Source organism: Solanum verrucosum, unplaced genomic scaffold (genome assembly GCF_900185275.1).
Source record: "Solanum verrucosum unplaced genomic scaffold, falcon-dt-bn FXZP01000088.1, whole genome shotgun sequence".
In the NCBI taxonomy this organism is placed as follows: domain Eukaryota; kingdom Viridiplantae; phylum Streptophyta; class Magnoliopsida; order Solanales; family Solanaceae; genus Solanum; species Solanum verrucosum.
In genome coordinates this window covers 1,425,482-1,453,347 of record NW_026020077.1, presented here as the reverse complement: position 1 = coordinate 1,453,347, position 27,866 = coordinate 1,425,482, and the positions used below count along the sequence as shown (strand labels likewise).

Sequence of the window (27,866 nt, the reverse complement as noted above, 5' to 3'; positions counted from 1 at the left end):
CGGTATTAGTTATACATGTATTCAAATAATAAAATACGTATTTATCCATACCAATTTAGTTTTAAATGTATATTAATTTACAACAAATCAAATAACTCGATGGTTTCTAATTATTTTTTTTATATGTCTAATTGTGGTCAAAATGTTTCTTTTTTCAAATAATTGGAAGAAGAATTTGAATTTACGTTGATGTTAGTTATTTTGTAAAAGAATTCATATTTTTGGTCTTATATATATATATATATATAAGGGAAAAGGGTCAAAAATACCCTTCAACTCTGGTTTATTGGTTAACTAATCCCTTGTCATTAAAATGAAGTTATTTTTACCACTGTCGTCTACAAACTTGTCATATATACTCCTCAATTGGATGGAAAACCCTAAATCAACAAAAATAACCCAATTTACTTAAATTAACCAATTTAAACCCGACCCGACCCATCTTGAAAAAGGTTGGCGTTATCCATCCTCGGCAGCTGGTACAAAAAAGGGCTAAGAATCATGCTAAAATTGAGTTCAATGATATGTTAGGTTAATATGTAAATGGGTTTGTGGGTGGGTTTGAGTTTTTGTAGCATAGATGGATCGGGTCGTTGGGCTGGATTTTTTTTAAAATTAGGTGGACCAATAAGATGAAGCCATTTGTCCAATTTAATGACTCATCATTGGCCATGTCAGCAGACTGTTAAAAAAAGGGCAATTTTAAACTTTAAAAAAACGTTGAGGGCATTTTAAGCCTAAAGGTGGAAGGAGAGCATTTTTGAACCATTTGAAATACATTAAGGGCATTTTTACCCCTTTTCTCTTTTGGATATATAAATAATAAAAGCAAAATACAATGGAAGAAAATACATTTTAAAGACATGAATAACATTTCCATAAGTAAGGGGATTAAGTCGGATCCGATTAAGTCTATACAAGTAGGCCTAAAACCTCAACCTCCCCAACCTTCCTACTTCTCCCAAACGCTTAAACCCATTGCCGACGTAATCACTGTTCCGGCACCATTACAAAGCCCAAGCAATTCGGTCAGAAGCTCTTATGCCATAAGCATGAGGTGTTTCAATTGATTTATCTCTCGTTCTTTGTATCATCGTTCCAGAACCATTTCCACATATCAAACACATTATGTGCATTCACAAATTTCACAGTCCAAGATGCAAAATTTTTCTGAAACCCATTTCTACAGCTTCACTAAATCGTTAATCAGTTCAAATTTCACAACATCAGTTCACAAATCAAAGTCGGCTTCATTAGAGAGAGTATTAGCGATAGTTAATGAGATTTCGCGTCTAACGTTGCTGGAAGTATCCGATTTGGGGAAGTATCTAAGGAAGAGAGTGGGGTATTGCCTATAATGGCAATGATGATGCTTGGGATGAGAGTTGCGGAAAAGACGGAAAAGAAGGCGTGAAGCTTCAAGGGGAATTTGATTTGATGAGATGAAGATGAACAGTATGAAATATGGAGATGGTGAATAAATTAGGTTAAAAATGAAAATGAATATAGGTGGGTTAAATGATTAGTCGGTCGGGTTAAAATTGGTCAATTTAAGTAAATCGGGTTATTTTTGTTTATTTGAGATTTTCCATCCAATTAAGGAGTACATGTGACAAGTTTGTAGACGGCAGGGGTAAAAATAACTTCATTTTAACAGCGAGGGCATAGTCAACCAATAAAATAAAATCTAGGGGTATTTTTAACCCTTTTCCCTATATATAATAACGAACGTCTATATAAGACTATCCCATTTCTCCATTGATTTATAATTTTAAATTATTATTTTGGTTGATATTTATTTCTTATATATAAAAAATGCAAAATGTAAATTCTATCTATATGTAATAGACGGAAAAGAGCCTAAAATATCTTCAAACTATTGGAAATGGTACAAAATTATCCTTCATCTACCTATTAGCTCCCCCAAAGACCCCTAACATCCACCTTTGGATCTAATATTGACCATTTTTTTAACAAACACTCATTTAAATAAGTTTTTTTAAAAAAAAATTCTTAAATACACGGTGATACTTTATTGGTCATATTTTAAATAATCTAAATTAATTTACAAACACAGTCATTTCTAATTAGACCCGCCCAAATCATATTCGCCCGACCCAGATTAACTTAATCCAACTTATCCAATTCTCCATTTTTTTCCATTATCAAAAACTATGAAGAAACCTTATATAAATTAAAGCCATAGTTCATCCATCTCCTCCTTTAATTTCTGACCATTTTTTTTATTTTTATTAGTTGTCGTCTTGGCTAATTTCATTTCTTGGTCTTCCGGCGAGTTTTACGGCAATCGGAGAACAACACATAAGTCTAACACCACCAACCTAGCTCCTGCAACTTCAACACCCGTCATTGATGAACTTTTCCGGTAATTGGAGGAATACCCACCACAAGTCAACAAATCCAACTTAGGTTCTGAATACTCCAATGGTGGTGGTTTGAAAGGTATAGATGCCACTGTGGCAGCATCGTTGGTGGCGGTGTTGACCATTTAATTTTTCTTAACTGCTACTGTTTCAGCTGATATATAAGTTATTGGAAAAAATGATATTCTTCACCTAATTGACAAACTATTGATAAAATTCTTGATGCTTAGAAATATGGGTTACAAAGCAAAAAAAAAAGAAAAAGAAAAAAGAACGAAGATGGCTTCGATGGGGGTAATTTAATTGAAAAAAAAGACAAATATATCCCGAACTATCTAAATGGTATGCAGACACCCTCCGTCATACTTTTGGGACATTGGTGTCCTTGCCGTCCAAAAACTAGAGCTTATATGCCCTTCACTCTAACGGAAGACTAAATAGGGACACATAGCGCAATCTTATCCATCGATCCAATGTCCAGTCGGTGGATAAGATTATGACACATGTATGTCCGTTAATATAAAGGGTATATATGCTCTAGTTTTTGGACGGCAGGGGCACCAAAGTTCCTAAAGTATGACGGAGAGTGTTTGCATAACATTTACGATAGTTCGGAGATATATTTGTCATTTTCCCCTAATTTAATGTGAGTCGGGTGGATATGATTTGGGCGGGTCTAATTAGGAATGGATGAGTTTGTAAATTAATTTAGGTTATTTAAAATGTAATCAATAGAATGTCGCCATGTATTTAAGGGATTAATTAAATTCATTTAAATGAGTAGTCGTTAAAAAAAAAAGGTCAATATTGAATCCAAAGAAGGATTTTCAGGGTATTTGAGAGCTAAAAGGTGAATAAAGGGTAGTTTTGTACTATTTTTAATAGTTCAGGGATATTTTAGGTCCTTTTTCTGTATAATAGATACTGATTTAAATTTATTTTTATTTAAAAGTTGTAAATTTTAATTTAATATAATTACAAATATATAATTTTAGTTAATATAAATTTTATTTTTTTGTGATGGTGACACATGAGAGGTTCGCCTCTGCTATTATCTATGTAGAGAAATTTAAATTACTTAATTGCTTAATTCTATTTAATACAACTTACTTTTAATTGTTAGTTATTTGTTAAATACTTTATTCTATTTATAGCTTATTCATCTTTATTTAATTTTAATGTGTTATTTAGATAGTTGATTATTTTAATGGCAATAATAAATATGAGCTCACTAAACATTTTTTGGAAAATTAAGAAATAAGAATTGTAATCTCTGGCTAACTAATACTTGCATCACTAATACGGTTATACCTACCTAACTAATAAATACATAATTAATATATGCACAACTAATCCATACATAACTCTATCCAACAACCAAACAATCCCTAATAAATTGATGATAAACGCTTGCAAGTAAAATTGATGCACGTCTGTTGAGTGTGCGTGAGGTTATTGTAATCAGGATTTTTCATGGTTATGATTAAAAAATCAATTCGAACCGCAATTCGAACCAAATTGATTAAAATATTAATATTTAATTGAGTTTAGTTTTAAATTTTGAAAGCCGATACTCTTTGATTTGATTTTGAGTTATTTACTAAAGAAAAACTTATAAAATAGCCGAATTGAACCGAGAAATTAATATATATATATTGTATTAAATGTTAATTAACTTAAGTTTTTAACTTTACTACTTTCTCAAGCGCAACCGTTAAATTTTAGCCCAATTATTACAACTCTAAATCCAAACCCATCAAAATCCATTGCTTTAGTTTTTAGCTATCCTATCTCACATAAGATAATCACAACTACTCTTAATTGAATTACTTTGTTCATATTATAATAATTCTTGTACTGCTTAATTGAATCCACAATAACTTTCATATGAATTATTTGTGTCTATCGAGATACGTTATGTCCTAAAAAATAAATTAAAAAAACCAAAAAAATTGAACCAACAATTATTTTTTTCATTTAGTTTGTTTTGATTTTAAAATATTTAAAATCAACTAAATTAGTTTGATTTTTGATTTTAACTAATAACCGAACCAAACTCCTAATTATTGAGATTCACTAATGATATACCGAGTGCGTCTGTATATGGACAAATAAAAAGAAAAAAAAACTGTTTTCTTGGACACTGCAACGGACAAAGCTCTGCTTCTTGAATCAATAGTGAATAAATTATTGCCAGCTGAAGAGTTTTGCTTGCTCTCACCTTGCTTGTTCCTCTGTTTTCAGACGGTTCTATTTCCTCTCCAGGTGTGTATCCGACTGGAAGAGTTTTTTTGGTTTTCTTCTGCGTTTTTTTCTTTGATTTTTAGCTGCTCTGAATCGGTAAATAGCCATGATTTTCGAATGGGGCTATGTAGAAACATGCTAATAGCTAATTTGGGTGATGGGCTAACTTAGCTTTAAAAAATGGCAGCATTTAATTTTTTCACCTTAGCATGACTTGACCACAGAACATGCATGTAGCCGATTTCAGTAAAAAGTTACCCTAGAAATTGAAGGGTCATCATTATGTTACCTAAACGTTGTGGAGATTTAATTAATTATTGTTACTCATCAATCAACATTCAAGCTATTAACTGCGTCGAATTTCGATTTTCCCCCCTTTGTTAGCTGCTTCTGCCTCTACAGATTCTACTTGTGGTTGTGTAGCAGCGTGCATAACGTTCTATTTGTGTTACATAACCAGGATATTACTCGTTCTGTCTCTAATTACTTGTCCATTTTTGACTTGACATATCTATTAAAAAAAAATTAATAATTGATATCGTGATTTATCATTTTACCCTTATTAATTGATAGAATTTCAAAATCAATAACATTAACTCTTTAAATAAATTGAGTTTATAATAGGTAAAAAATATTGTCTTTTCTAGATTTGCCATAAAAAGTCAAAATTGAACAAGTAAAAAGGGACAGAAAGCATTAAGAGCTGCATCTTTTTGGAGTGTTATTTATTAAGGGTATTTAGTAAAAATACTCTTCTTTTCTAGGAATGAGTACTTCCTTTAAATTTTTTAAACTTGAACTTCAAGTTGATATTTTGATATACTTTGTAGGATTTAGAAGTTGTTGGGGAAGCATACTCTGTATAGGGAGGAGATGGAATGCGAGAACGAAGCATGTGGTGGGTGCAAGAAGGACTGCATGTTGATTCATGGAAAGGAGGTTCTTTCTTTCTTTAAAGTAATGATTGACAAACGTTTCTTACAAGTTCTGGTAAGTTTTGATTCCTTGTGTACGCTTGTTTTATCAACTTAGTTTAAAGTATTTGTTTTATAAATGTATAGTTGGTTTTGACTTGTGATCACCATATTTGCAATTAGTTATTCTTGTATAATTTTATATTTGTTGGTGAAAACCTTTCTGCTTAAACTGAGTGCAATATTATCTGTTTAATACAGGTTGGTCAATTTTTGCAGTAGCTGTTCAAGTTTTAGAATTCATGAGTCATGACAATTCTGATGCAGATAACAAATAAATTTTCATGCTTTATTATCAATAGAAAATATCTTGCATAAATGCATTTGTTACTCTTAACCTTCTCTTTGGCATTAATTGTGTTATAAATAATTGTGCCATCCAGAACTCACAAGACTTCGAAGGATTTGATTGTAAACCTGTTTCATTACTTTGCATCCGAGTTGTGCATCGATATGTAGTATTTCTTAGTTTTAATTTCTGCGCATTTTCTTTCCAGTTTTTTCCCCCAAAATTTGCTCGATCAGTTTCACACCTGACGGATCAGGAAACTTATCTGGAGGACTCAAGTGGACAGAGATGGAGGGTAACAGTGTGTAACCATAAGGGTTCACTTTCTATCCGTCAGGGATGGCCTAAATTTTCATCAGACCATGGTTTGGACGTGGGCGACTTCTTGGTTTTCCACTATGTTCCGGGTCAGCACTTCATTGTAAAAATATTTGGAACAAGTGGTTGTGAAAAGAAGCCCTGCAGTGATATTGGCAACGGAAGAAAAAGAGCAAGGACTTACCCTGAAGCAACTACCCCAGCTGAGCTGTTTCAAACAACTGATATAAATTCAGTTAAGAAAAAGAGTAAAACATCCGCTGAATCAGAGTCTGAAAAGGTAGCATACGAGACAAATACTGCCAACTTTAGAACATCTGCTGAATCAGAGTCTGAAAAGGTCACATACAAGACAAATACTGCCAACTTTAAAACGTCTGCTGAATCAGAGTCTGAAAAGGTCACATACAAGCCAAATATAGCCAACTTTGCAACAAACATTGATTCTGACATTGGGAAGGGACAATCAGTATATTCAGCTATAGATGTGGATGAATCATGTTGTATGATTGATAGAAATGCTCAGTATGATCAAGAAGATGACAGGTTGTGCTTGCATCTGTCAAGTTTTGAAATGCCAGCAAGCAAACCTCTTACAGAAGGAACTAGCAGTCCTTTTAAAGGTGACATTGGAAAGGATAATCAGGTTGAAGCCAATTTTAGATCTCAAACAGAACCAAATTTAAATGTTGAGATCGACAACTTGAATTCAAAAGCACCGTCGTCAAAGCTTGAGGCTGGAATCAGGGCAACCAATATGGTTAGTAGTCCAGCAAAGGATATTCCACTGCGGGATCCAAAATATAAGAAATCCAATGAAGCATCTCAATTTGGTAAGCTTTTTTGTTCACAACAAATTGTTAGGATTGTTTGTTTTGTTGTATTGTTTTGAATATGGATATCGCGCTATATACTTGAGGCAGTGAGGGCTCAGCTGTAGATTGGTTTTGCTGACACTATGTTGAGCTTGACCTTAGTCTTGAGCTGTCCCAAATTGTCGGAGTCCCACATCGTTTGTGGGATGGGTACATGGACTCCTTATACGGTCTTGGGCAATCCTCTTCTCATGAGCTATCGTTTGGGTTGAGGTAGGTCCAAGGTCACTTTCTTTAACAAAAATGCAGTCTCAGGTTGCAGTTAGATTCCATAAAGCTCAACTTTGTAGGCTCGTGAGCACAGGGAAGCCTTTTGTTCATTTTGCTGATTAATTGTATACCTAAATTCTGTTCTTCAATCATCAGCTTCAAAAACTAATTTTCTCTCTTCTCCCAGTCCATATCAGTATAACCCTTCTTTGGTTTTCATTTTTTTGTCCTATCCATCTAATTTCTCATGTAGTTTCACAGTTTCTACGATTTTTCCAAGCTCCCTTGGGTGAAAATGTCATTTCTACCTTCCATATTTGACTCAAAGATTTGGCTTCAGCATTATGTTCAGCAGTATCTATTTCATAATTAATTGCTTCCCTCAGAGCAAGTGGGATTTTTGTATTTCTATTTATTGTTGGAGTTGTAAATTTGTTTTTCTTGATCATCTCGTGAATGATTAAATCCTTAATGGTGATGTCACAACAATCTGGAATTCCTCAAGAAACTTGCCTCAACTTATATGCAGATCTCTTATATATCGACATCCCATTTCATTGAAAGTTTTCTGTTTACTTGGTAACAGAATCTTCAGGATCTTGGTTGAGACTTAAGTAGCTTCCACTATCAACGTCTCACACTGTCGATTTTGCCAACATTTACCTTTTGAGTTTTACTATTTTTACCTATTTTTGGTGACATGCCCTGTTGCACAACTCCTATTTCCAATGACCGTCTCAGTAGCATCAGTTCATTTTTGGCGATCGTTCCAGAGGTACTGTGTTTCATCTATGTATTTGTCCTAACAACGCCTAACTTCTTTTTGGTCCATTCCGGTTGGCTCTACCTCTATTCGGCCTATTCTTATAGCAACTTTTCCAGTCATTAGTCCAACAACTTTTTCAGTTACTCTTCAACTATCAGTTCAATCTAAGTCCATGATGTTCCAAAGATTTTCACTCTTTTTGGTGTAACAAGCCCTTGTCATTTTATAGCTGTGAATTCACTGATGATTTTCACGAGGAAAGACTTCACCACCCTTTTCTTTCTGATGATTTTGCTCGCTATTCAAATGGCATTTGAGTATATCTTGTTTTCAAACTAACAAATAATACAACCAACTTGGAGTATGAGTGGTTGTGTTGAAAGTCAAAAGAATCATAACAGTATTGTGTAGAATATTCTTAATAATTATGTCCTAAGATATAAATCTCAAGAATTAAGGAACTTCTCTTATTTCGTCTGATTCAAATTATGATTGAAATTCGTTCGAGTACTGGACTACTTGTTCATTTTGGAAATATGAAGATCAATTATTCCATTTGAAATTTTAGGATTCACTACTTAAGAGTTTCCAATATATGAGCTAACTTGTGATTCCTACTTTATTGGTTGTACTGATCATGTCCTCTGTATTAGGACATTGGCCATTGAATAGCCCCTACTCCTTCCATCCCAAAAGACGAGCCTTTCCTATCACATGTTCCCCTTACAAGCCCCTGAGGCTATACCACTCTCCATCACCAGCTTATTTCCTTCTTCTTTCAGCCTTTCGTGAAAATCTTGTTCTTTCTAAAATAGAAGCAAAACCGTTACCCATATTGAATCCAATCACATATCCAAAGTAGGAATTAAGAATTTTTGACATGAAATTGTTGATTTTAATTTAGGTCTGATCAGATTTTGAGCTTCACTTGATTGGCTAGTATACATGATCCTTATCTTGTGACTTTAAAGGATTTTACATTGGTAAATCTTTTTGCCACATGAAGCTAGGGAAGCAAGACTAGTGAAGAAAGAATTCGAGGAGATAACAACAGAAGCATTTTCTCCTGCTAGAGCAATACATGTTAAGCTTTTTATTTCATTCTTATATATCTTCTCAACTTATTTAATCCGGTTTCCTTTTTCGTAACTGCCCATGGCATGTTGGTGTTTTGCTTTGAAATGCCTTTAAGCATCTTCTTGCTGTTTGTTATGTACATGATTCAGGAGGAGAGTATGCAAATGGTAATGAAAAAGTCATCAAAAGTGAGCCTGCTGATTCAGGAGACGCACCATCCCTTAATGCAGTAAACTATTCATGTTTGGTGGAGATCGATGGCCGAGATTTTCTGGTAACACCTAGTTAAAATATCATACGCTCCGTCATTTTGTTGGTGGATTGCAATTTTCTACTATTTGATGTGGTCTTGATAAGAATCGGGTTATTTGAATGAAAAACAAGAAAATAATGCCAAAACGAAAAATACAAATGAAAGTGATCTAAACCCCCCCAATTGAACAATTAAAGACAATAATTTATATAAAATTAATTACCTTCTTCAATTAATTGAGTAAGAACCATAAAAATCAAGCAAATAATATATTTTTACCCCTTAAAAGAATCGTTTTTATAAGATAAATACCAAGTAGTGTACATGATAAAAAAAAAACCCCCCAATTGAACAATTAAAGACAATAATTTATATAAAATTAATTACCTTCTTCAATTAATTGAGTAAGAACCATAAAAATCAAGCAAAGAATATATTTTTACCCCTTAAAAGAATCGTTTTTATAAGATAAATACCAAGTAGTGTACATGATAAAAAAAATTCCAGCTAGTGTACTGTAAACTATAAATAAAAAATCTCTCAATAATATCCATAACAATGTTGTGCCCGAAAAACTTAAAGAACTCTATATGTAAGGGCAAATCGTGCACCCCTCTCTAGACATCATGAGATTTGAATTCTAATTTCATGGAAATAATAAGTAGTAAAATCTAACTAGAAAACTTAAAACTAGGTAAAGTTAAACTAGGAAAACATGTAAAATCAATGTCACACTTCACAAAAATACCTAACAAAATAAGGAAGTGGCAATACTTGGACCAAACAAATGCAAGCCAAATTTCAGCTCTTTTGAGCATAATTTCCAGACCCTTTGGACGTGTAATTCAAGCCAACTTGGGCTTGCTTTTCAGTTCTTTTTGTGCTCTATATGGGCCCCAATCTTTATCCCTCAAGCTTGAACTTGGACTATGAAATATTGTGCTTAGCCTACTCTAAGTCACAATTCTTGGGCTCTTCTTACACGATGAGCATCTTCTTGATTTTCCATTGTAGCCCAACAACATTGTCTCGCATGTCGCCATCTTCTTAGCTTCTTGAACTTCATTAAGTCCTAATAGAGGTATGCCACCATGGATGCTATCAGTTCTCTATGAATATTTATCCATACTGGCTTGCACACTGCTCGAGTTGATATGTGTCGTGAGTTTACCGCTGAAGACGCATTCATTTTAAGTTTTTAACATTCTTTTCATCAAACTTTTGCATGAAGATGTTAAGAGGGAATAATGTCTTTTCCAGGACACCTTTAGGCTTGACACTATAAACTGTTTTTTTTGAAAATTCTGAACATTGAAGTAAAGTGATGATTACTTTGTAACTCAGATGTTGAAATGAAAAAATACATGTACACCGGATTTGGTAAAACTTTTGTCTTTTTTGCCACTCTAATTTGTTTAAAATGGGCATCTCGAAATTACACACAATAACTTATTATTTATACTTTGATCAACTATAATTATGTTTCAAGTTTAGCGCCTGCGAAGCAGGACATGCCAATGATGACACTGTTTCTTTAAATCTAAAGTTAATGAATATGTTTTCTTATTGTGGATGTCCTTGAATAATTGTGAGGTATGATTTTCTCGAAATAGAGGAATCAATTGATTAGTAAGACCTCTCTTTGTTATACTTCTTTTCTTCAAAGCAACTGGCTGATTTCCATCAACTCTTGTGTACGCAAACATTCTGTTAGGTGGAAAATAAGATATTTTGATTCTTTGGTTTATATTCTAAAGAGGAAGATGTCATATAGGAAAAGGAGCACTAATTTTTTTGTGAAGCAAGACCTGCCATTTACATTGTTTTTCGAGAGTTCTGGTCCTTTCATCATCTGGATACCATGTTAAGCAGCACTTACATTATATTGCTGGTACTGAATTCCATTTTTTTAATCACCTGACCACCCTGGACGTTCTTTTCTCGTGTGATTTCAGGCATGTTGCTTTGAGAATCTAGTCTGCTCTATGTTGCAATTAATTGCTTGTACTTGACTGAAATTCTCTTTGTTCCCAGTCTGTATATCCCTTTTTTCTCTCATTCAATCTAGACCTCCTTTATATCTGTGCAGGAATTACCAGAATCCTGGCGAAAATATTTACTGCAAAAGGCAAAGCTAGGAAGGATGATTATTTATCTCCGAGGACCAGATAAAAGAATCTGGCCTACCCTTTATTATAGCAGATCAGGTTTTAATGTTTTGACATGTGGTTGGAAACAAGTTACTGCAACTTATGGCCTTAATCCAGGAGATGAATGCGTTTTTCAACTTGTAAATCAGCGGGGATGCATATTTGATGTACGCAAAATCTGAAAGTCGAAAAGTAAGATGCCAAAGAACTACTTGGAGCTGTTTACTTTATATGGAGTTGCAAGAGGAATGACAAAGGAGCTATGCCAGTTTCTCATAAATTGTTTTTGAACTACATTTAGTTGTTGCCTGGCTGGGTCATATATGATGGCACTAACTCATGGATTATTATGTGAATACTTTTTTTAAAATCAACTTCATTTGTATATATGTTTGTTTTTGTAATGGAATATGAAATCTTAGAGCACATGTTTCATTTTGTTTGACATATTACTGAGTTTGATTAATGTATATTGTTTTTTTGATTAAAAAATAATAATTTTATTTAATTACTTAGGATAAGGGTCTGAAAAATACCTCAACTTTGGTCGAATTTGTTGTTGCGATACTAAACTTTCATGAGGACTTATTACCTCCCTAGACTATTTAATATCATATTTTAAACATATATATTTGCCCACGTGAACATAAAAAATAATGCAAAATTATAAATAGTAATGTATCCACGTGTGCATATATATACCTTTAAAATACACTATTAAATAGTTCAGAGGGTAAAAAATACGGTATTAAATAGTCTAAGGATGTAATAGGTCCTCATGAAAGTTTAGTATCGCAACAACAAATTCGACCAAAGTTGGGATATTTTTCAAACCTTTATCCCTAATTACTTTAAAGAATTTAGAAAAAACACAAAAGTTTCCTCCTGAACAATCATCGAAATATCAAGGACATATGTTATTCCATTGACGTGATAGAGAAAGTATATTTCATCCTCTTTGAGAGGGTCAAGAGCCAAAAATGAAACTCCTTTTTTATTAATCAATATTTGGTTTTTTTTTTTCTTTTTAGATGGCTTAATATACTTCATAATAAATCTGTAGATTTGTTAACCATGTCTAAGATCTTTTTTAATTTATGTAAGATAAAAAAATAAAATAGGTGTACAATGAATACACATTTACTATGAAAAATATAGCTCTTCGTTGAGGTTACCTAACCAAACTCTTTGGATTGTTCAAAAAATCTTAAAATCTAAAAAATTTACTGTGTTCACACACATTTCTGCATACCTCTTATATCATATTCTTTTAATTCTTGATGAAAAAAATATATTATTCTCTTTTTGTCAATTCAAGATTATTACAAATTTACTTTTTAAAATTTTCTTGATAGGTGATACTTTATCAAATATTTTTAGCATTATCATTATTTTTGCTCAAATATTTGATTGATCGATTCTTTATCAGTGTTTTGGCTCTTCATTTATGAATTTTTTCTTTTGAAAATGAGGAGAATGAAAAAAAGGGAGATAGAAAAAGAAAAACATATGTGAACACACAAAACGTTGAAAATTTTATCCCATAAATAAAGTCTAAAATCTAAAAACGTTACAATTCAAATTTATCTCCATCTGTCATGTTTTATAACGTAAAACTCTTTCTCAATTATCTACAAAACTCTTATCTTAAAACATAGCAAACTAAAATAAATTACATCCCATTAATGTGTGTGAACACACAAATGATTTTTTCTTTTAAAAACGAGAAAATACAGAAAATAAAGACGAAAAAAATATATATATGAACACACAATATTAGAAAATTCAACCCATAAATAAAAGTCTAAAACCTTTAAAAAGTTATAATCCAAATTTAATTCTATTCTCTATGTTTTATAATGTAAAACTATACTACAATGTTGTGACATGTAATGCCCAATTTGCCCTTCTTAGGATTAAAATGTCCGTTACTGTTTGGGCTTCTGTTAGTGATTGGATCAAAATTACTCATTTTAGTTAATTAAAGGTTAAATATGTTTAGCCCGTTATTAGAGGGACCAAATTTGAAATAAACTTGTAACTTAGGGACTAAAACCGTCATTTTTCCATAGTTTTTTTTCCTCTCCCGGGTATATATAAGAGAGCACAGTCCATTTCCATTCCTCTCAGTCTGAGAGCATTGAAATTATCGCTCAGAAAAAAAACCATGGCAAACCATTCTGACGAGGCGGCAGCGAATGCAGAGGCGGCGGCGGCGACTGCTCAGCCGACTGTGAACGATCATGTCCTCCAGCAGCAGCTGTTTTGGGCAGCTCAGCTTCAAGAGATCAAACAGATAAGAGATTTTAGGGTCCACAGTCTTCCCATTTCCCGAGTCAAGAAGATCATGAAATCGGACAAGGATGTCCATATGATTTCTGCTGAAGCGCCTATTCTGATTGCTAAGGCATGTGAGCTCTTTATTCAGGAGCTCACCCATCGTTCCTGGCTTAACGCCCAGGAATACCAGCGTCGGACTCTGAAAAAGACCGACTTCATCACGGTGCTTAGGGAGACTGAACTCTTTGATTTCCTTGTGGACGCCATTTCTATGGATGAGACCGAGGAAGAAGTTACTGGTTTTGTGCCTGGCATGCTGGGCAACATACCAAGTCGTATCCCATACTGTTACTCACCAATGGGACCTCCTGCTCCCCCAATGGGACCTCCTGCTCCATCAATGGGACCACCTGCTGCACCCCGGGGAATCATGGGAAGGCGTGCTATGCCTTGGGTTGCACCCTCAGTGAACGTCCCGCCTCCGTTGTACCCGCGGCAGTCCGGTTGGCATGCTGCTGGCGGTAATCCCTATGCTACTGGAGGGAGCAGTGGACAGGGTAACGGTGATCCTCAAAGGTAACTTTGTCATTTCCTTAATTCACTACTAGGGTTAGAAGAAAATGAATTAATTTGTCAAGTCGAATTGCTTTTTTCCATTTATGTTAAAGGTGGCAACTTTTTTTTTTTTTTTATAATTTTATTTCTTTCTGAGAAGCGACAAAGGGAACGTTTCCCCATGAGTGGTTTGTCTCCATGGAAAAAAGTTTCCACCCATGGGGTTTGTAACTGCAATTTTTTTGTTCTTTGTTTTACTTTTACTCTATCAGATAGTAGCTACAAACATTTTTGCATTTTATATGTTTGCCTTCTTACATTTAGGGAAATCTTAACTAAATTTGAGTAAAGTACTTGTATAATTTTGTGCATTCTCTCTCTACTTATAAAAACAATTTTTTTCTGCACTCTCTCATTGATGTTGCAACATGGAGATAGGAGTTACAGGTACAGTCTAAGCTTTCATCAATCACCTCTTCTATATATTGCATCAGTGGAAAAAATGATTTGGCATATCTTGATTTTGTGGTATCTGAATTTAGAGCAATAGATTGATTTGCTTTCCACATGATTGCTTGATTTCTCTATACTATAAAGGAGTTCTCTTAATCGGATTTTACAAGTTTTCTCAGAGTGGTAACTGTTATTGCCTTATTGGTGTTGATGCAAAGATGGAGCCAAAGCATATGTTTCAATTTTCTTACAGATGCAATAATTATATATGCATGCATGCTTGGGATATGCCATCCATTACCATTACCTATTACCCTGAGAAACAATTGATATCGTGCTGCAATGTACATTAGTAATAATTGTTCATGCTAATGCATATTGAACACGTGGCTTGTTGGTGAAGTGGGATTATATTCGTTTCTAACCCCATTGGCTTGAGAGTATGTCTTATAGGAAAGTAAATCCAGAGCAAGTTCGAAGAACTGGGATAGTTAGATTTGGTTAGTTATAACCAGTTTTTTCTCCTTTTCTGCCATTTGCGTGAATGACAAGAAAGAGAAACCAGGACAGCTATGGTACCAGATATTTGGCACTTTGCATGAGCAGTTAGTGCGTCAACAGCTTTCTCTTCACGGGAGAGGAAGCTCATCTTTATATTTCCAATATTCATGCCAGTAGGGTTTTTTCCAGTTGTCTGGTTGGTGTTCATCTTCTGATATGTGTCATGTGCCATGCTTGTGCTCATTACTCTGAAAATTCATGTACGGCATTTTATTATTTGACAGAGAAAATGCATGGGGAAATCTGATATAGATTGTTTATAGTCTAGCTAGTTTATGGTGACTTTGTCGCAATCCTTGTGCTTTCTTTCTTTGATGTTGAACTATCATTGTAATTACCTCTATCCTTTGCCCTATTTATTCCAGCCCTCTCATAAATCCCTATTCATTAATCCTCTTGTATTCATGTTATTTCACTCATTTGTGGCATGCCTTGATTTGCGTGATATGATGTTGGCATCTTAGACTTGATAAAAAAATTGTTGGCATCTTAGCTCTTAGGTGACATGATTGCTATGATCAAATATGTAGTATCTAAAAAAAAGTTCTTACTCCACAAGTTATCTATTGATGAGCTGTAGTTTCTTGATGTTGTTGTACTTGCGAGACTAAGCAGCTAATTTATCTATTTATTATTTGTTTGCTGTAGTTTCTTAATATGATTCTGTTTGAGGTACAAGACACTAATTTCTCATTCATATGGTTTGATTTATTAGTTGTTTGTACTAATTTTTCTATTTGATCTTGTTGCAGTTAAAGATCATGTTCTCTGTTGATCCAAATGCTCAGTGGCACTGGCACAACGGAAGCTCTTAGTCACTAATGCTGCAGGTCCTGTCAACTATGGATGCTTCTTATTGCTACTGTCTATGGGTACTGGCTCAACAGTATGACTTGAATCTTTTAGTCGTTTTCGGTATAAAACTGTCTAGTTTATTTGAATGCTTATGGAGTTGTGGTGTTTAGTGTAATGAACTTATCTTACTTTTTGCATAAAAATCGTGTTATGTTACTTTAATCAGTTCTCCGTTGGCCCTTTAGTATTTTGACTGTTGCTCCTCGCTATAGTGGTATGATGGAGCCACCAAGGCGTATTGGTTATAGGATGATTAGTAAGCCTAGTGGGGCAGTTTGGCGTAGTGGTCAATGATGTAGGTGCGGAACTTAGTGACTTGGGTGATTATGATTCCGTCATTTATGCTATCTCAACATAACTAAATTAGCACAATTTTTTTTTGCAAAGCTTGGATGGCACAATTAGTCTAATTTGTTAGATTAAAATCTCATTGACATAGATAAATCACTGAACCATAAACATGAATGCACTCTTATACATACCACCAGCTTCAAACTTAAAACTTTAATGAGTTGTCCTGTTGGTATGCTTAAAAAGAGGAGAGATTTGGATTATGACCCGTTGTTTGACCCATCTTGATCCAAATAAACTTTGGGTGGGTTGGCTGTTGACCTAATAATTACTTTGACCCATTTAATCCATCTGAATTTGACCCAACCTGCATTTGCCACCCCTACAGTCATCTGTAATTCTTAATCACGTGTCATGATCTCTATTTGTGGTACATTGTTACATTTTTTTTTTGATGAAAAACACTTATTACATTTTTTAAGAACTGGAGAATGCATTTGTTCCTCTCTTCCTTACAAGTCTTATCTAATTCTGTCATTTCTTAGTGAATGTAAAGAGATAGTAGCTTTAACATTAAGCAATGTAGGAGGTTTGGCAAAAGACTATATTTTGCTAGTCATGTGATCACACATATGGGAAAGGAGCAGATAAAAACAAGTTGAAACTTGAGAACTTTGAGTTCAACTTCTATTTTTTGGACAGTATCTGAGTGAAAAAGTGATTTTCACTCTGATACAAAACAATGTTCCGTAGTTTAGGTTAATCAGATGACACAAGTCAGAGTTCATGTTATTTTCAGCAGAATTGTAGTCTTAGACCTTGTGCAGAAGCATTGAGTAATACAATTCTCTATTCAACACAGCAGCAACAACATGGCTAAATCATTTTTATCATTCATTAAAAATTTTCACCAGTTTTTTAGTTATCAACTCAGTTCTAACTTCTTTGTCACTATGTTGGTTGAAAAGGTTGAGGTAAATATGTAAACTAAGGACTTCATACTTGAAAAAGGAGGAAAAAGAAAAACATTAGAAATAGTATTTTCAAAAAATAGGAAAGGAAGTTAGTAGATGGTGATTTGAATATTAGTATTTGCACATTCACCAAAAAAACAAGAATCAAATTCTTCAGCACTAAATTTCTTTCCTTAGTTACTTGCGTTCTTTTTGTAAGAAAGTCAAAGTTAACTAAATCTGAAATAGATTTTAGATATTACGATGAAGTCAGATATGAATTCCTATCTATTCATGGAAGTATAATTACAGTCTAAAATTCAAAAAAATCTCAGGATGTGATCTAAAAAACCAAAGAAAATATAAGGAAGAAAATTTAGCAAGGAAAATGGAAGTCGTATATAACCCAATTCTCTGTTCATCAGTAGCAAAACATGGCTAAATCATATATTTGTCATTAAAACTTTACAATTGATTCTTAATCAACATCTCAGAGCTAACTTCATTGTCACTATGTTAGTCGAAAAGGTAGAGGTAAATGAAACCTTAGGAGTTCATTCTTGAAAAAGGAGGAAAACGAAAAACCTCATAAATAGTATTTTCCATTTGATATTCCAAAAATAGAAAATGAAGTTAGTAGATGGTGGTAAATGAAACCTAAGGAGTTCATTCTTGAAAAAGGAGGAAAACGAAGAACCTCATAAATAATATTTTCCATTTGATATTCCAAAAATAGAAAATGAAGTTAGTAGATGGTGATCTGAATATTAGTATTTGCACCTTCAGCCAAAAACCAAGAATCAAAATCTTCAACACTAATTTTTTTTCCTTATTTACTTGTGTTTTTTTAGTAAGAAAGTCAAAGTTGACTAAATCTGAAATAGATTTTAGATATTATGATGAAGTCCATTATGAAGTTCAATCTATTGAAGGAAGTATTTATAGTCAGAAATTCACAACTTTTCTCATGATGTAATTTAAAAGATCGAAGAAAATATAAGGAAGAAAATTTAGCAAGGGAAATTACATTTAATGTATATTGCCCAACTTTTTGTTCAGCAGTAGCAAAACATGGCTAAATCATACATCAAGTCATTAAAATTTTACACTAGATTCTTAATCATCAACTAAGTGCTATCTTCTTTGTCACTATGTTGGTTGAAAATATTAAGGTAAATGAAAACTAAGGACTTCGTTCTTGAAAAAGGAGCAAAAAGAAAAACTACATAAATACTCCATCCGTTTTAATTTGTTTGTCTAAATTTCATTTTTAGTTAGTTAAAAAAGACTGTCTCTTTCCTTTAGTGGCAATTCTTTAATTCTAACTTTCTACATGACATAAGGGTGTTTTGATTGGCTATTTTAAGTAGCTTATAAGCTAAAGCTAAGATTCATAACTTGGGAATATCCAACGTTTGATTTTTAGCTTATTTTTGTATTTTTTCAGCCTAAAAGAGAAGTGCTTAAAAGCACTTTTGTCTTTCTCAAACACCTCCAAAAATAAAAAAGAGCTTAAAATCCAAAAGCTACTTGGGTGTTTGGACCGTGGCTTTTTTAAGTAGCTTTTGGCTTTTAAGCTCTTGTTTATTTTTGGAGGTGTTTGGGAAAGACAAGAAGTGTTTTTAAGCACTTTCTTTTAGGTTGAAAAAGTATAAAAATAAGCTAAAAGCCAAAAGTAGGGTATTCCCAACTTATAGCTTTTAGCTTTTAAGCTACTTAAAAAGAGTCAATCCAAACACCCCCTTAAAATAAGCCAATCCAAACACCCTCATAGTGGTGAATGATGTAGGTGTGGAACTTGGTTACTAGGGTGATGACGATTCCATTAATTTCATCATTTTATGCAATCTCAACATAACTAAATTAGCACAAATCTTATTGCATGGCATAACTACTCTAATTTATTAGGTTAAAATCACGTTAACATAGATAAATCACTGAATCATAATCATGGGTGCACTATGATATGTTTAAAAAGAAGGGAAATTTGGGTTATGACCCATCTTGACCCAAATAAACTTTTGGCGGGTTGACTCTTAACCCATAATTTCCTTGACCCATTTTGACCCTCCTGAATTTGACCCGATCTGCCTATTTTGCCAGCCCTATTATCATTTGTAATTTATGATCATATGTCATGATCACTGTTTGTGGTACATTATTACATTTGTAATGAATGTAGAATGCATTTGTTCCTTCTCTTCCTTACCAGTCTTATCTGCTTCTGTCATTTCTTAGTGAATGTAAAGAAATAGTAGCTTCAACATTAAGCAGTGTAGGAGGTTTTGCAAAAGACAATATTTTGTTAGTGAGATGATTGCGCAGATGGGAATGGATCAGATAAAGACAAAAAGTTGTAACTAATAGTTCTGAGTCCAACTTTTATTCTTTGGACAATATATGAGTGAACACGTGATTTTTGCTTTGATACAAAACGTTATTCCTTCTAGCTTAGGTTAATCAGAAGACACAAATCAAAGTTCATATTGTTTTCTGTAGAATTACAGTAGACCTTTAATAGCTGTGTAGAAGCATTGAGTAATACAAATCTCTATTCAATAGTAGCAACAACATGGCTAAATTATACTAGTCATTAAAACTTTACACCAGATTCTTCATCATCAATTCAGTGCCAACTTCATTGTCATTTGATGAAAAAGTTAAGGTAAATATAAACTACAGACTTCATTGTTGAAAAAGGAGGAAAACTAAATGTCGTTAATAGTATGTAAATTTGATATTTAAAAAATAGAAAAGGATGTTAGTAGATCGGGATCTGAATATTAGTATTTGCACCTTCACCAAAAAACCAAAACTCAAAATCTTCCAACACTAACTTTTTTTCCTTATTTACTTGCGTTCTTTTAGTAAGAAAGTCAAAGTTAACTAAATCTGACATAGATTTTAGATGAATATGGATTCCTATCCATACAAGGAAAGTATATTTATAGTCAGAAACTCAAAACTTTTCTCAGGGTGTGATATAAAGACCGAAGAAAATATAAGGAGGAAAGTTTAGCAAGGAAAATTATAGTTAACGTATATAACTTAACTCTCTGTTCAGCTGTAGCAAAACATGGCTAAATCATATATGTCATTGAAGCCTTACGCCAGATTCTTAATCGTCAACTCAGTGCTAACTTCATTGTCTAGTATGTTAGTTAAAAAATTTAAGGTAAATGAAAACTAAGGACTTTTATTCTTGAAAAAGGAGGAAAAAGAGAACTTCATAAATAGTAGTTTCAATTTAATATTCCAAAAATAGAAATGAAAGTTAGTAGATGGTGATCTGAATAGTAGTATTTGCACCTTTATGAAAAAATCGTGAATCAAAATCTTTTAACACTAAATATTTTTTGCTTATTTAGTTGCGTTCTTTTGGTCAGAAAGTCAAAAGTTATCTAAATCTAAAATAGATTTTAGATATTAAGATGAAGTCAAATATGAATTCCTATCTATTCAAGGATGTACAATTATAGTTAGAAATTCAAAACTATTCTCAGGATGTTGACAAGACAAAAGAAAATTTAGCAAGGAAAATTACAATTACTGCATATAGCCCAAAATAATATTTAAAATTATACTCTCCAAATTTAAGTATTTTAAAAATTAACTATGGTAAGGGTTTGAACTCTACTAACCCCCTCCCCCAACTGTAAAAGGTCTATATAAAGGGCCAAGCCAAACCTGAAAAAAATACTTTACATGCGGAAAAACTTCTCTTTTTTCTGAAAATTTGTTTTACCAACCAAAATTGCACATTTCTTTAGGGTTCGATCAACACTATGTATAGCTAGAAGCAAAAGAAAGAATTGTTTTTTTTTGGTGGAAATTCAATGACGACTCACTCTATGCGGTTCACCTTTCCTTCCTTTTGCAGGTAAAACTACTTTTAATCAAATGCTTCCACGTTGTTTCATTCATGGCTTCTTTTGGATTGCTGTAACTGTTATCTGCCGTTGTTCTTGTGAGTATGATGATTTATGCTTTGGTATATATTTACATGTTATATATATGCATACGTGTGGATGTATGTGATCATTTATATATAACCTTTTTTTTTCTTTTAAATCTGTGTTGCTAGATGACTATGGAGTTCTAGGAATTTAGTTATCTTGCTTAATTCATCTCGAATACTTTTGGTTTTTAATGCTTTGATTGTGAGATTATGTTCTGGATTTTGTGGATAATGTTTTTACAAATTAAAAAAGTGCCTTTTTTGAAGTGTCTGATAAGAAATTCTGCAAGGAAGTAGATTTTTAGAATCATAAATTGGTATATATCAATTATCAATTTAAAATGATTTAATAATGAAGATTTAGGATGTCTCTTTGAGCTGGTTAATTTTACTCTAGTTTCAGACAAAATAATTAGTATAGAGAATTTTTTTTGACAAAGCTATTATACAGAGAATTCATATAGCCAACCCTAACTCATTTGGTTTGAGGCTTTCCCCTTCTCCCCCCCTCAAAAATAGAAATGTTGGGGTTATCTTGTTATAAGGATATAAGTGTCATGACCCGCCACTTTGTCATACAAGTTAGGCATTAAAATAAGGGGGGAAGAATCTAGAGTCGTGGAGAGGTTTGGAGAAGACTCTAGATCACCCGAGAAGATTTCTTGGAAGGCTTTGGAATTCTTAAGACTTGTAGAGAATTCTCGAAGAGGGACTAACTTGTAAATATGCAAGGACTTGTGTAACAATTTTTGTTTACACTTTAGCCCCTTGGATTGTAGCATAAATAGAGGGGCTCTCATTTGTAAACCAAGCAAGTTGTAAGCAATCTTCCAAAGCAATACAAAGCCTTTTTTTTTTAACTCTCTTGGGTCTTTCTTCGTTCTCTTAGCAATCTAAGTTTGAAAAGGCTTACTTGAGCTTACAAGATCGTGAAAGAGTCATGAGTAAGTTGTCGAGTGCCGCACAAAGCCTTATAGTTGAAGTATAAGTTCGTGACATAAGGCTCTTTAACATGACACTTTTGTGAAAGTGGTTATGGAGATTTGGCGTAGATGTTAATGCTTTTTGGAGAAGGGTGATTGTAGAGATGTATGAGGCCTTTGAGGTGGGTTGGAATGCTTCACTCCCTATCGGTTGTGGGCTACGTAGGATTATTTTAAAGGGATGGGAAGAGTTCAATGAGAATACATCTTTTCGAGTGGGTTAGGGGAGTGTGGTGAGTTTTTGGGATCAGAGATGGCGTGGGAACAATACTTTGAGTCTCACTTTCCCTAACATGTATAGAATTTCTTGCCAAAAAAGGATGTCGATTATCCAATTATGGAGTTAACAAGGGGGAGAAGTGTTGTGGGATATGAGGTTTTGTAAAAACTTACAAGATTGGGAAGTTGGAGAATTTCAAAGCTTGATTGGTTTGCTTCACTAACAAAAAATTATGATGGGTTGGGTTGCCAGGATGCTTGGAAATGGGAGGGGGGGGCAGCTTCTTTTCTGTTTAGGAAAAGAGTAAAACATAGTCTGAAAAGGTCACATACTGACAGTGACACTGGGAAGGGACAATCAGTACATTCAGCTATAGATGAGGATGAAACATTTTGTATGATTGATAGATATGCTCAATATGATTAAGAAGACGGCATATTGTGCTTTAAGTTTTGACAACAGTGCTTCTGAATTTAAGTTGTCGATCTCAACATGTAAATGTGGTTCTGTTTGAGATCACAAATTGGCTTCAACATTTTTATCAGTTCCATTAACACCTTTTAAAGGACTGCTAGTTCCTTCTGCAACAGGTTTGCTTGCTGCCATTTTTTTCCCTTCTCAAAAAAGAAATGGCAACGAGCAAACCTGTAGCAGAAAGAACTAGCATTCCTTTAAAAGGTGTCGATGGAAATGATAATCATGTTGAAGCCAGTTTGTGATCTCAAACAGAACCACATTTCTATGTTGAGATCGGCAACTTAAATTTAGAAGCACTGGGTATAAAAAGGGAATCACAATTTCGGCGATCCATTTGGGAGACAGATGTTTGATACTCCGCGTAAATAATCGTGCTCTCCTTTCCTTGCTGGGTTGCTTAATCATTGAAGTAGGAATTAAAGAGTTTTTGACATGAAATTGCTGGTTTTAATTTAGGCCTGTTGAAATTCTCAAGCTTGAGTTTCACTTGTTCGGCTAGTAGACATCCTTATCTTGTGACTTTATTGGATTTTACATGGTAAATGTTTTTGCCACATGAAGCTAGGGAAGAAAGACTAGTCAAGAAAGAATTTGAGGAGATAACAACAGAAGCATTTGCTCCTGCTACAGCAATACATGGTATGCTATTGATTTCATTCTTATATATCTTCACAACTTATTTAATCTGGTTTCCTTTTTCATACTGTCCATGGCCATTTGCATTTTGGTGTTGTGCTTTGAACTGCCTTTGAGCATCTTTTTGCTGATTGTTATGTACAAGATTCAGGAGGAGAGTATGTGAATGGTAGTGAAAAAGTCATCAAAAGTGAACCTGCTAATTCAGGAGATACACCATCCCTTAATGCAGTCATCTATTCATGTTTGATGGAGACTGATGGCTAAGATTTCTGGTAACACCTTGTTTAATTATGATTCCCTCTGTCATTTTGGTGGATTGCATTATTGCAATATTCTTACTATTTGATGTGGTCTTGGATAAGAATCAAGTTATTTGAATGAAAAACAAGAAAATAATGCGGAAGCGAAAAATACAAAGATCAAAGACTAGAATCGAAATTCGAGAAATAAATCCCCAAATCTCCCAAGTAATTACTAAAAATCCTAATTGATTGCAGTAAACCTAATTAGTATATTACGGTTTATCATATTTACTAGCAGATTCAATTCGAGATCTTAGATGAAAATGATCTAAACCCCCTAATTGAACAATTAAAGACAATTATTTGTTATGATTCTAAGAACCATAAAAATCAAGTAAAGAATATTATCTTACCTCTTAAAAGAATCGTTTTTGTAAGGTTATATGATAAATACCAAGTAGTGTACTTGATTAAAAAAATCCCCGGTAGTGTAACTGTGAAGAGAAGAATCTCTCAATAAGATTGATAACAATGTTGTGTCCGAAAAACTAGAAGAAGAACTCTATATATTGTGCACCCCTCTCCTAGACATCATGAGATCCGAATTCTAATTTTATGGAAATAATTAGTAAAACATAACTAGAAAATGTTAAGCTAAGGAAAAGTTAAACTAGGAAAACATTTAAAATTAATGTCACACTTTTCAAAACTACCCAACAAAATAAGGAAGTGGCAATTCTTGGACCAAAAACCGCCAAATTTCAGCTCTTTTGGGCATAATTTCCAGACCTTTTGGGAGTGTAATTCATCCCACTTGGGCTTGCTTTTCAGTTCCTTTTGGGCTCCATATGCGCCTCAATCTATCAATAATAAACACTTGCCCATTTGGTCTCTTCTTCTCGAGCTTGGACTTGCACCATGAAATATGTGTGCTTAGCACACTCGTAGTCACAATTCTTGGGATCCTCTTCCACGATGAGCATCTTTTTGATTTTCCATTGAAGGTCAGAAACATTGTCTTGCATCTCACCATCTCTTTAACTTCCCAAACTTCATAAAGTCCTAATAGAGGTGTGCCGGTTTGCCACCATGAATGCTATCAGTTCTCTATGAATATTAATCAATACTGGCTTGTAAAGTGTTCGAGTTTATATGTGTCTTGAGTTTACACCTGAAGATGCATGCATTTTTTAATATTCTTTTCATCCTTTTTTTTAAAAAAAATTCTTTTCATCCAACTTTTGCATTTAATAAGATGTTATAAACGGAATAATGTCTTTTCCAGGATACCTTTAGACTTAACACTTTAACATGCTTTTGAAAATTCATTAAGATTGAAGTGAAGTGCTGATTACTTTGTAACTCAGATGTTGAAAAGAAAAACTCATGTACACCTGATTAAGATTTTAAAAAAAATGGCGGCTCTAATTTGTTAAAATAAGCATCTTGGATTCACACTTGACCTGCAATAACTTATTTTTCATACTTGGATCAAATATAACTATGTTACAAGTTTAGTGCCCGTGAAGCAGGAGATTCCAATGATGGCACTGTTTCTTCAAATCTAAAGTTAATGAGTATGTTTTCTTATTGCAGATGTCCTTGAATAATTATGAGGTATGATTTGTTCGAAATAGATGAATCCATTGGTTAGTAAGATCTCTTTGTTATACTTCTTTCATCAAAGCAACTGGCTGATTTCCATCAACTTTTATGTATGCAAACATTCTGTTAGGTTTCTCTTTGTAAATAAGATATATTGATTCTTTGGTTTATAATCTAAGAGGACGATGTCATATGGGAAAAGGAGCACTAATTTTTTCGTGAAGCGAGACCTGCATTTGCATTGTTTTTTTGAGAGTTCTAATCCTTTCATCATCTGGACACCATGTGAAGCAGCACTTACATTACATTGCTGGTACTAAGTTCCATTTTTCAATCACCTGACCACCCTGGTCGTTCTTTTCTAGAGTGATTTCAGGCATATTGCTTAGTTGGAGAATTTAGTCCGCTCTATGTTAAGTACTTGTACTTGGCTGAGATTCTCTTTGTTTCCCATTTTGTGTATTCCTTATTTCTCTCGTTGAATCTAGACCTCCTTTATATCTGTGCTGATCAGATTTTAATGTTTTGACATCTGGATGGAAACAAGTTACTACTGCTTATGGCCTGAATCCAGGAGATGATTATCTTTTTCAACTTGTAGATCAGCGGAACCATATACTTTTGGTGTACGCAAAATCTGAAAGTCCATAAGTAAGATGCCAAAAGAACTACTTGGAGCTGTTTACAGTGGCCAGAGTAATGAAAAAGGAGCTATATCAGTTCCTCATTAATTGTTTTTGAACACTTAGGATATGATGGCACTAACTCTTGGGATATTCGGTGAATACTTTTTCTTAATCAAGATGATGAATTTGTTTTTTCTATTTTAGTTTTTTTTTTTAATGATAGACTGATTTAATATTTGATTAATTCGAAAACTATGAAGTAAAGTCTAGCTATCATCTAGAAACTAATTCTCGTGTATTTGTCGAATCCTTTTGAAACCTATATATGGTCTTCAAAGATCAAAAACAAGTTTATTTTCAGGAGGTGTGTTTTAAATATATTGCATGTTAATTATGTTATTACAAAAAAAAGTTATTCTACAGATGAAGTTTGTCATGTTTGTGTAATGGAATCTGAGATGTTAGAGCAAATGTTTCATTTGTATGTTATAACATGAAAGTTAATATGCTTAGTGCCTATAGTAATCTAATCCATTTTAATTCGTAAGATTAGATAACAATGATTCAAATACTTGATAAATGAATAGGTTTTTCACGGAATGTATGATATAAATACTATTTATGAGGATATTTGATATCTCAATCAAGTCTGAATTATTTGTGTTTTCTAAAATAATTAAGTTGATGTATTAATACTTGAGGTCATCATTAAGGGTGTGTTTGGTACGGAAAATGTTTTCTTGGAAAACAAGTAGATTTTTTATTTATTTTCTCATGTTTGGTTGGTGAGTAGAAAATATTTTCCGGAAAAGTCTTTTAATGTTTGATTTATGAATGAAAAATGTTTTTGAGAAATATCTTTTATTTTTACTAGAGTAGAAAATAATTTTTGAAATTGAAAATATTTTTTAAGAACAAACGTAATTATTTTTTTTTGGGGTGGGGGGCTGGCGCGGGGGAGGGGGTCGAGGGTAGGGGTGGAAAAATAAAAATTTGAAGTTGAAAATATTTTTTTAAAAACAAACTTAATTTCTTTTTTGGAGGGGGGAGGGGTGGTAGGGGGTTGGAAGTAGGGTTGAGGGTGGGGTAAGAAAATTGAAGTTAAAAACAAGCTTCAAAACTTTTTTTGCAGGGAGGGGGGTGGTTGGGGGGCTGGTTTGAGAGTAGGGACAAAATAAATTGATTTTTCTAAAAAATAAATAAATTATAATTTGAAGTTGGAAGAGAATTTTGGAAAATGTTTTTCTTAAGTTTTGAAGAAAAGTCATTTTCCTTAAATTTTAGGAAAATGAGTTGATTTGGAATTATTTTCCAAAACATTTACCCCAACCAAACATAAGAAAATTGAAATTTCTACCAAACACACCTAAAGTTAGCTAAATTTTCATCATCACTACTTAGTGAAATTTCTTGGTTTGACACCTTCATGTTTGAATTTTTGATGAGGGACATATCTTTGCTATTGAGTATCTTACCACAATTCCAAAGAGGACCTCATGATACTTCCATTACCATCCAAAATGAACTCACTTTTCATAAGATAAGTTTACCATTCAAGTATTTGGGAGTCTCTTTGAGCACAAAGATAATTTCATTCGTTTAATGTAAATCTTTGATAGATAAGATGC

General features: G+C 33.4%; 2 protein-coding genes across 3 annotated transcripts; both read left to right on the top strand.

Moving 5' to 3' along the window:
- Positions 1 to 4,583: 4,583 nt before the first annotated feature.
- LOC125824054 (B3 domain-containing protein Os01g0905400-like) lies at positions 4,584 to 26,356 on the top strand. Of its 2 annotated transcripts, XM_049503404.1 has the most exons (7): positions 4,584 to 4,649; positions 5,459 to 5,618; positions 6,100 to 7,042; positions 9,067 to 9,144; positions 9,287 to 9,411; positions 11,480 to 11,724; positions 26,257 to 26,356. In XM_049503404.1, the coding sequence occupies exons 2-6, from the start codon at positions 5,502 to 5,504 to the stop codon at positions 11,720 to 11,722; spliced, it is 1,506 nt and encodes a 501-aa protein (XP_049359361.1). In that variant the 5' UTR covers positions 4,584 to 4,649; positions 5,459 to 5,501; the 3' UTR covers positions 11,723 to 11,724; positions 26,257 to 26,356. The 2 variants fall into 2 exon arrangements, with proteins under 2 accessions (XP_049359361.1, XP_049359362.1); XM_049503405.1 differs by lacking the exon at positions 26,257 to 26,356 and having other exon boundaries at positions 11,480 to 12,023.
- On the top strand, positions 13,686 to 23,730 carry LOC125824056 (nuclear transcription factor Y subunit C-1-like). Its single transcript, XM_049503408.1, has 5 exons — positions 13,686 to 14,396; positions 16,142 to 16,199; positions 16,241 to 16,264; positions 21,373 to 21,455; positions 23,688 to 23,730. Exons 1-2 carry the CDS (start codon positions 13,708 to 13,710, stop codon positions 16,143 to 16,145), a joined length of 693 nt encoding a protein of 230 aa, XP_049359365.1. The 5' UTR covers positions 13,686 to 13,707; the 3' UTR covers positions 16,146 to 16,199; positions 16,241 to 16,264; positions 21,373 to 21,455; positions 23,688 to 23,730.
- Positions 26,357 to 27,866: the final 1,510 nt, after the last annotated feature.

Coding starts and splice junctions, on each gene's coding strand:
- LOC125824054 (XM_049503404.1), top strand. CDS start 5,502: ATGGAATGCGAGAACGAAGCATGTGGTGGGTGCAAGAAGGACTGCATG. Junction 7,043..9,066: donor CAATGAAGCATCTCAATTTG/GTAAGCTTTTTT, acceptor TGCCACATGAAG/CTAGGGAAGCAAGACTAGTG. Junction 9,412..11,479: donor TCGATGGCCGAGATTTTCTG/GTAACACCTAGT, acceptor ATATCTGTGCAG/GAATTACCAGAATCCTGGCG.
- LOC125824056 (XM_049503408.1), top strand. CDS start 13,708: ATGGCAAACCATTCTGACGAGGCGGCAGCGAATGCAGAGGCGGCGGCG.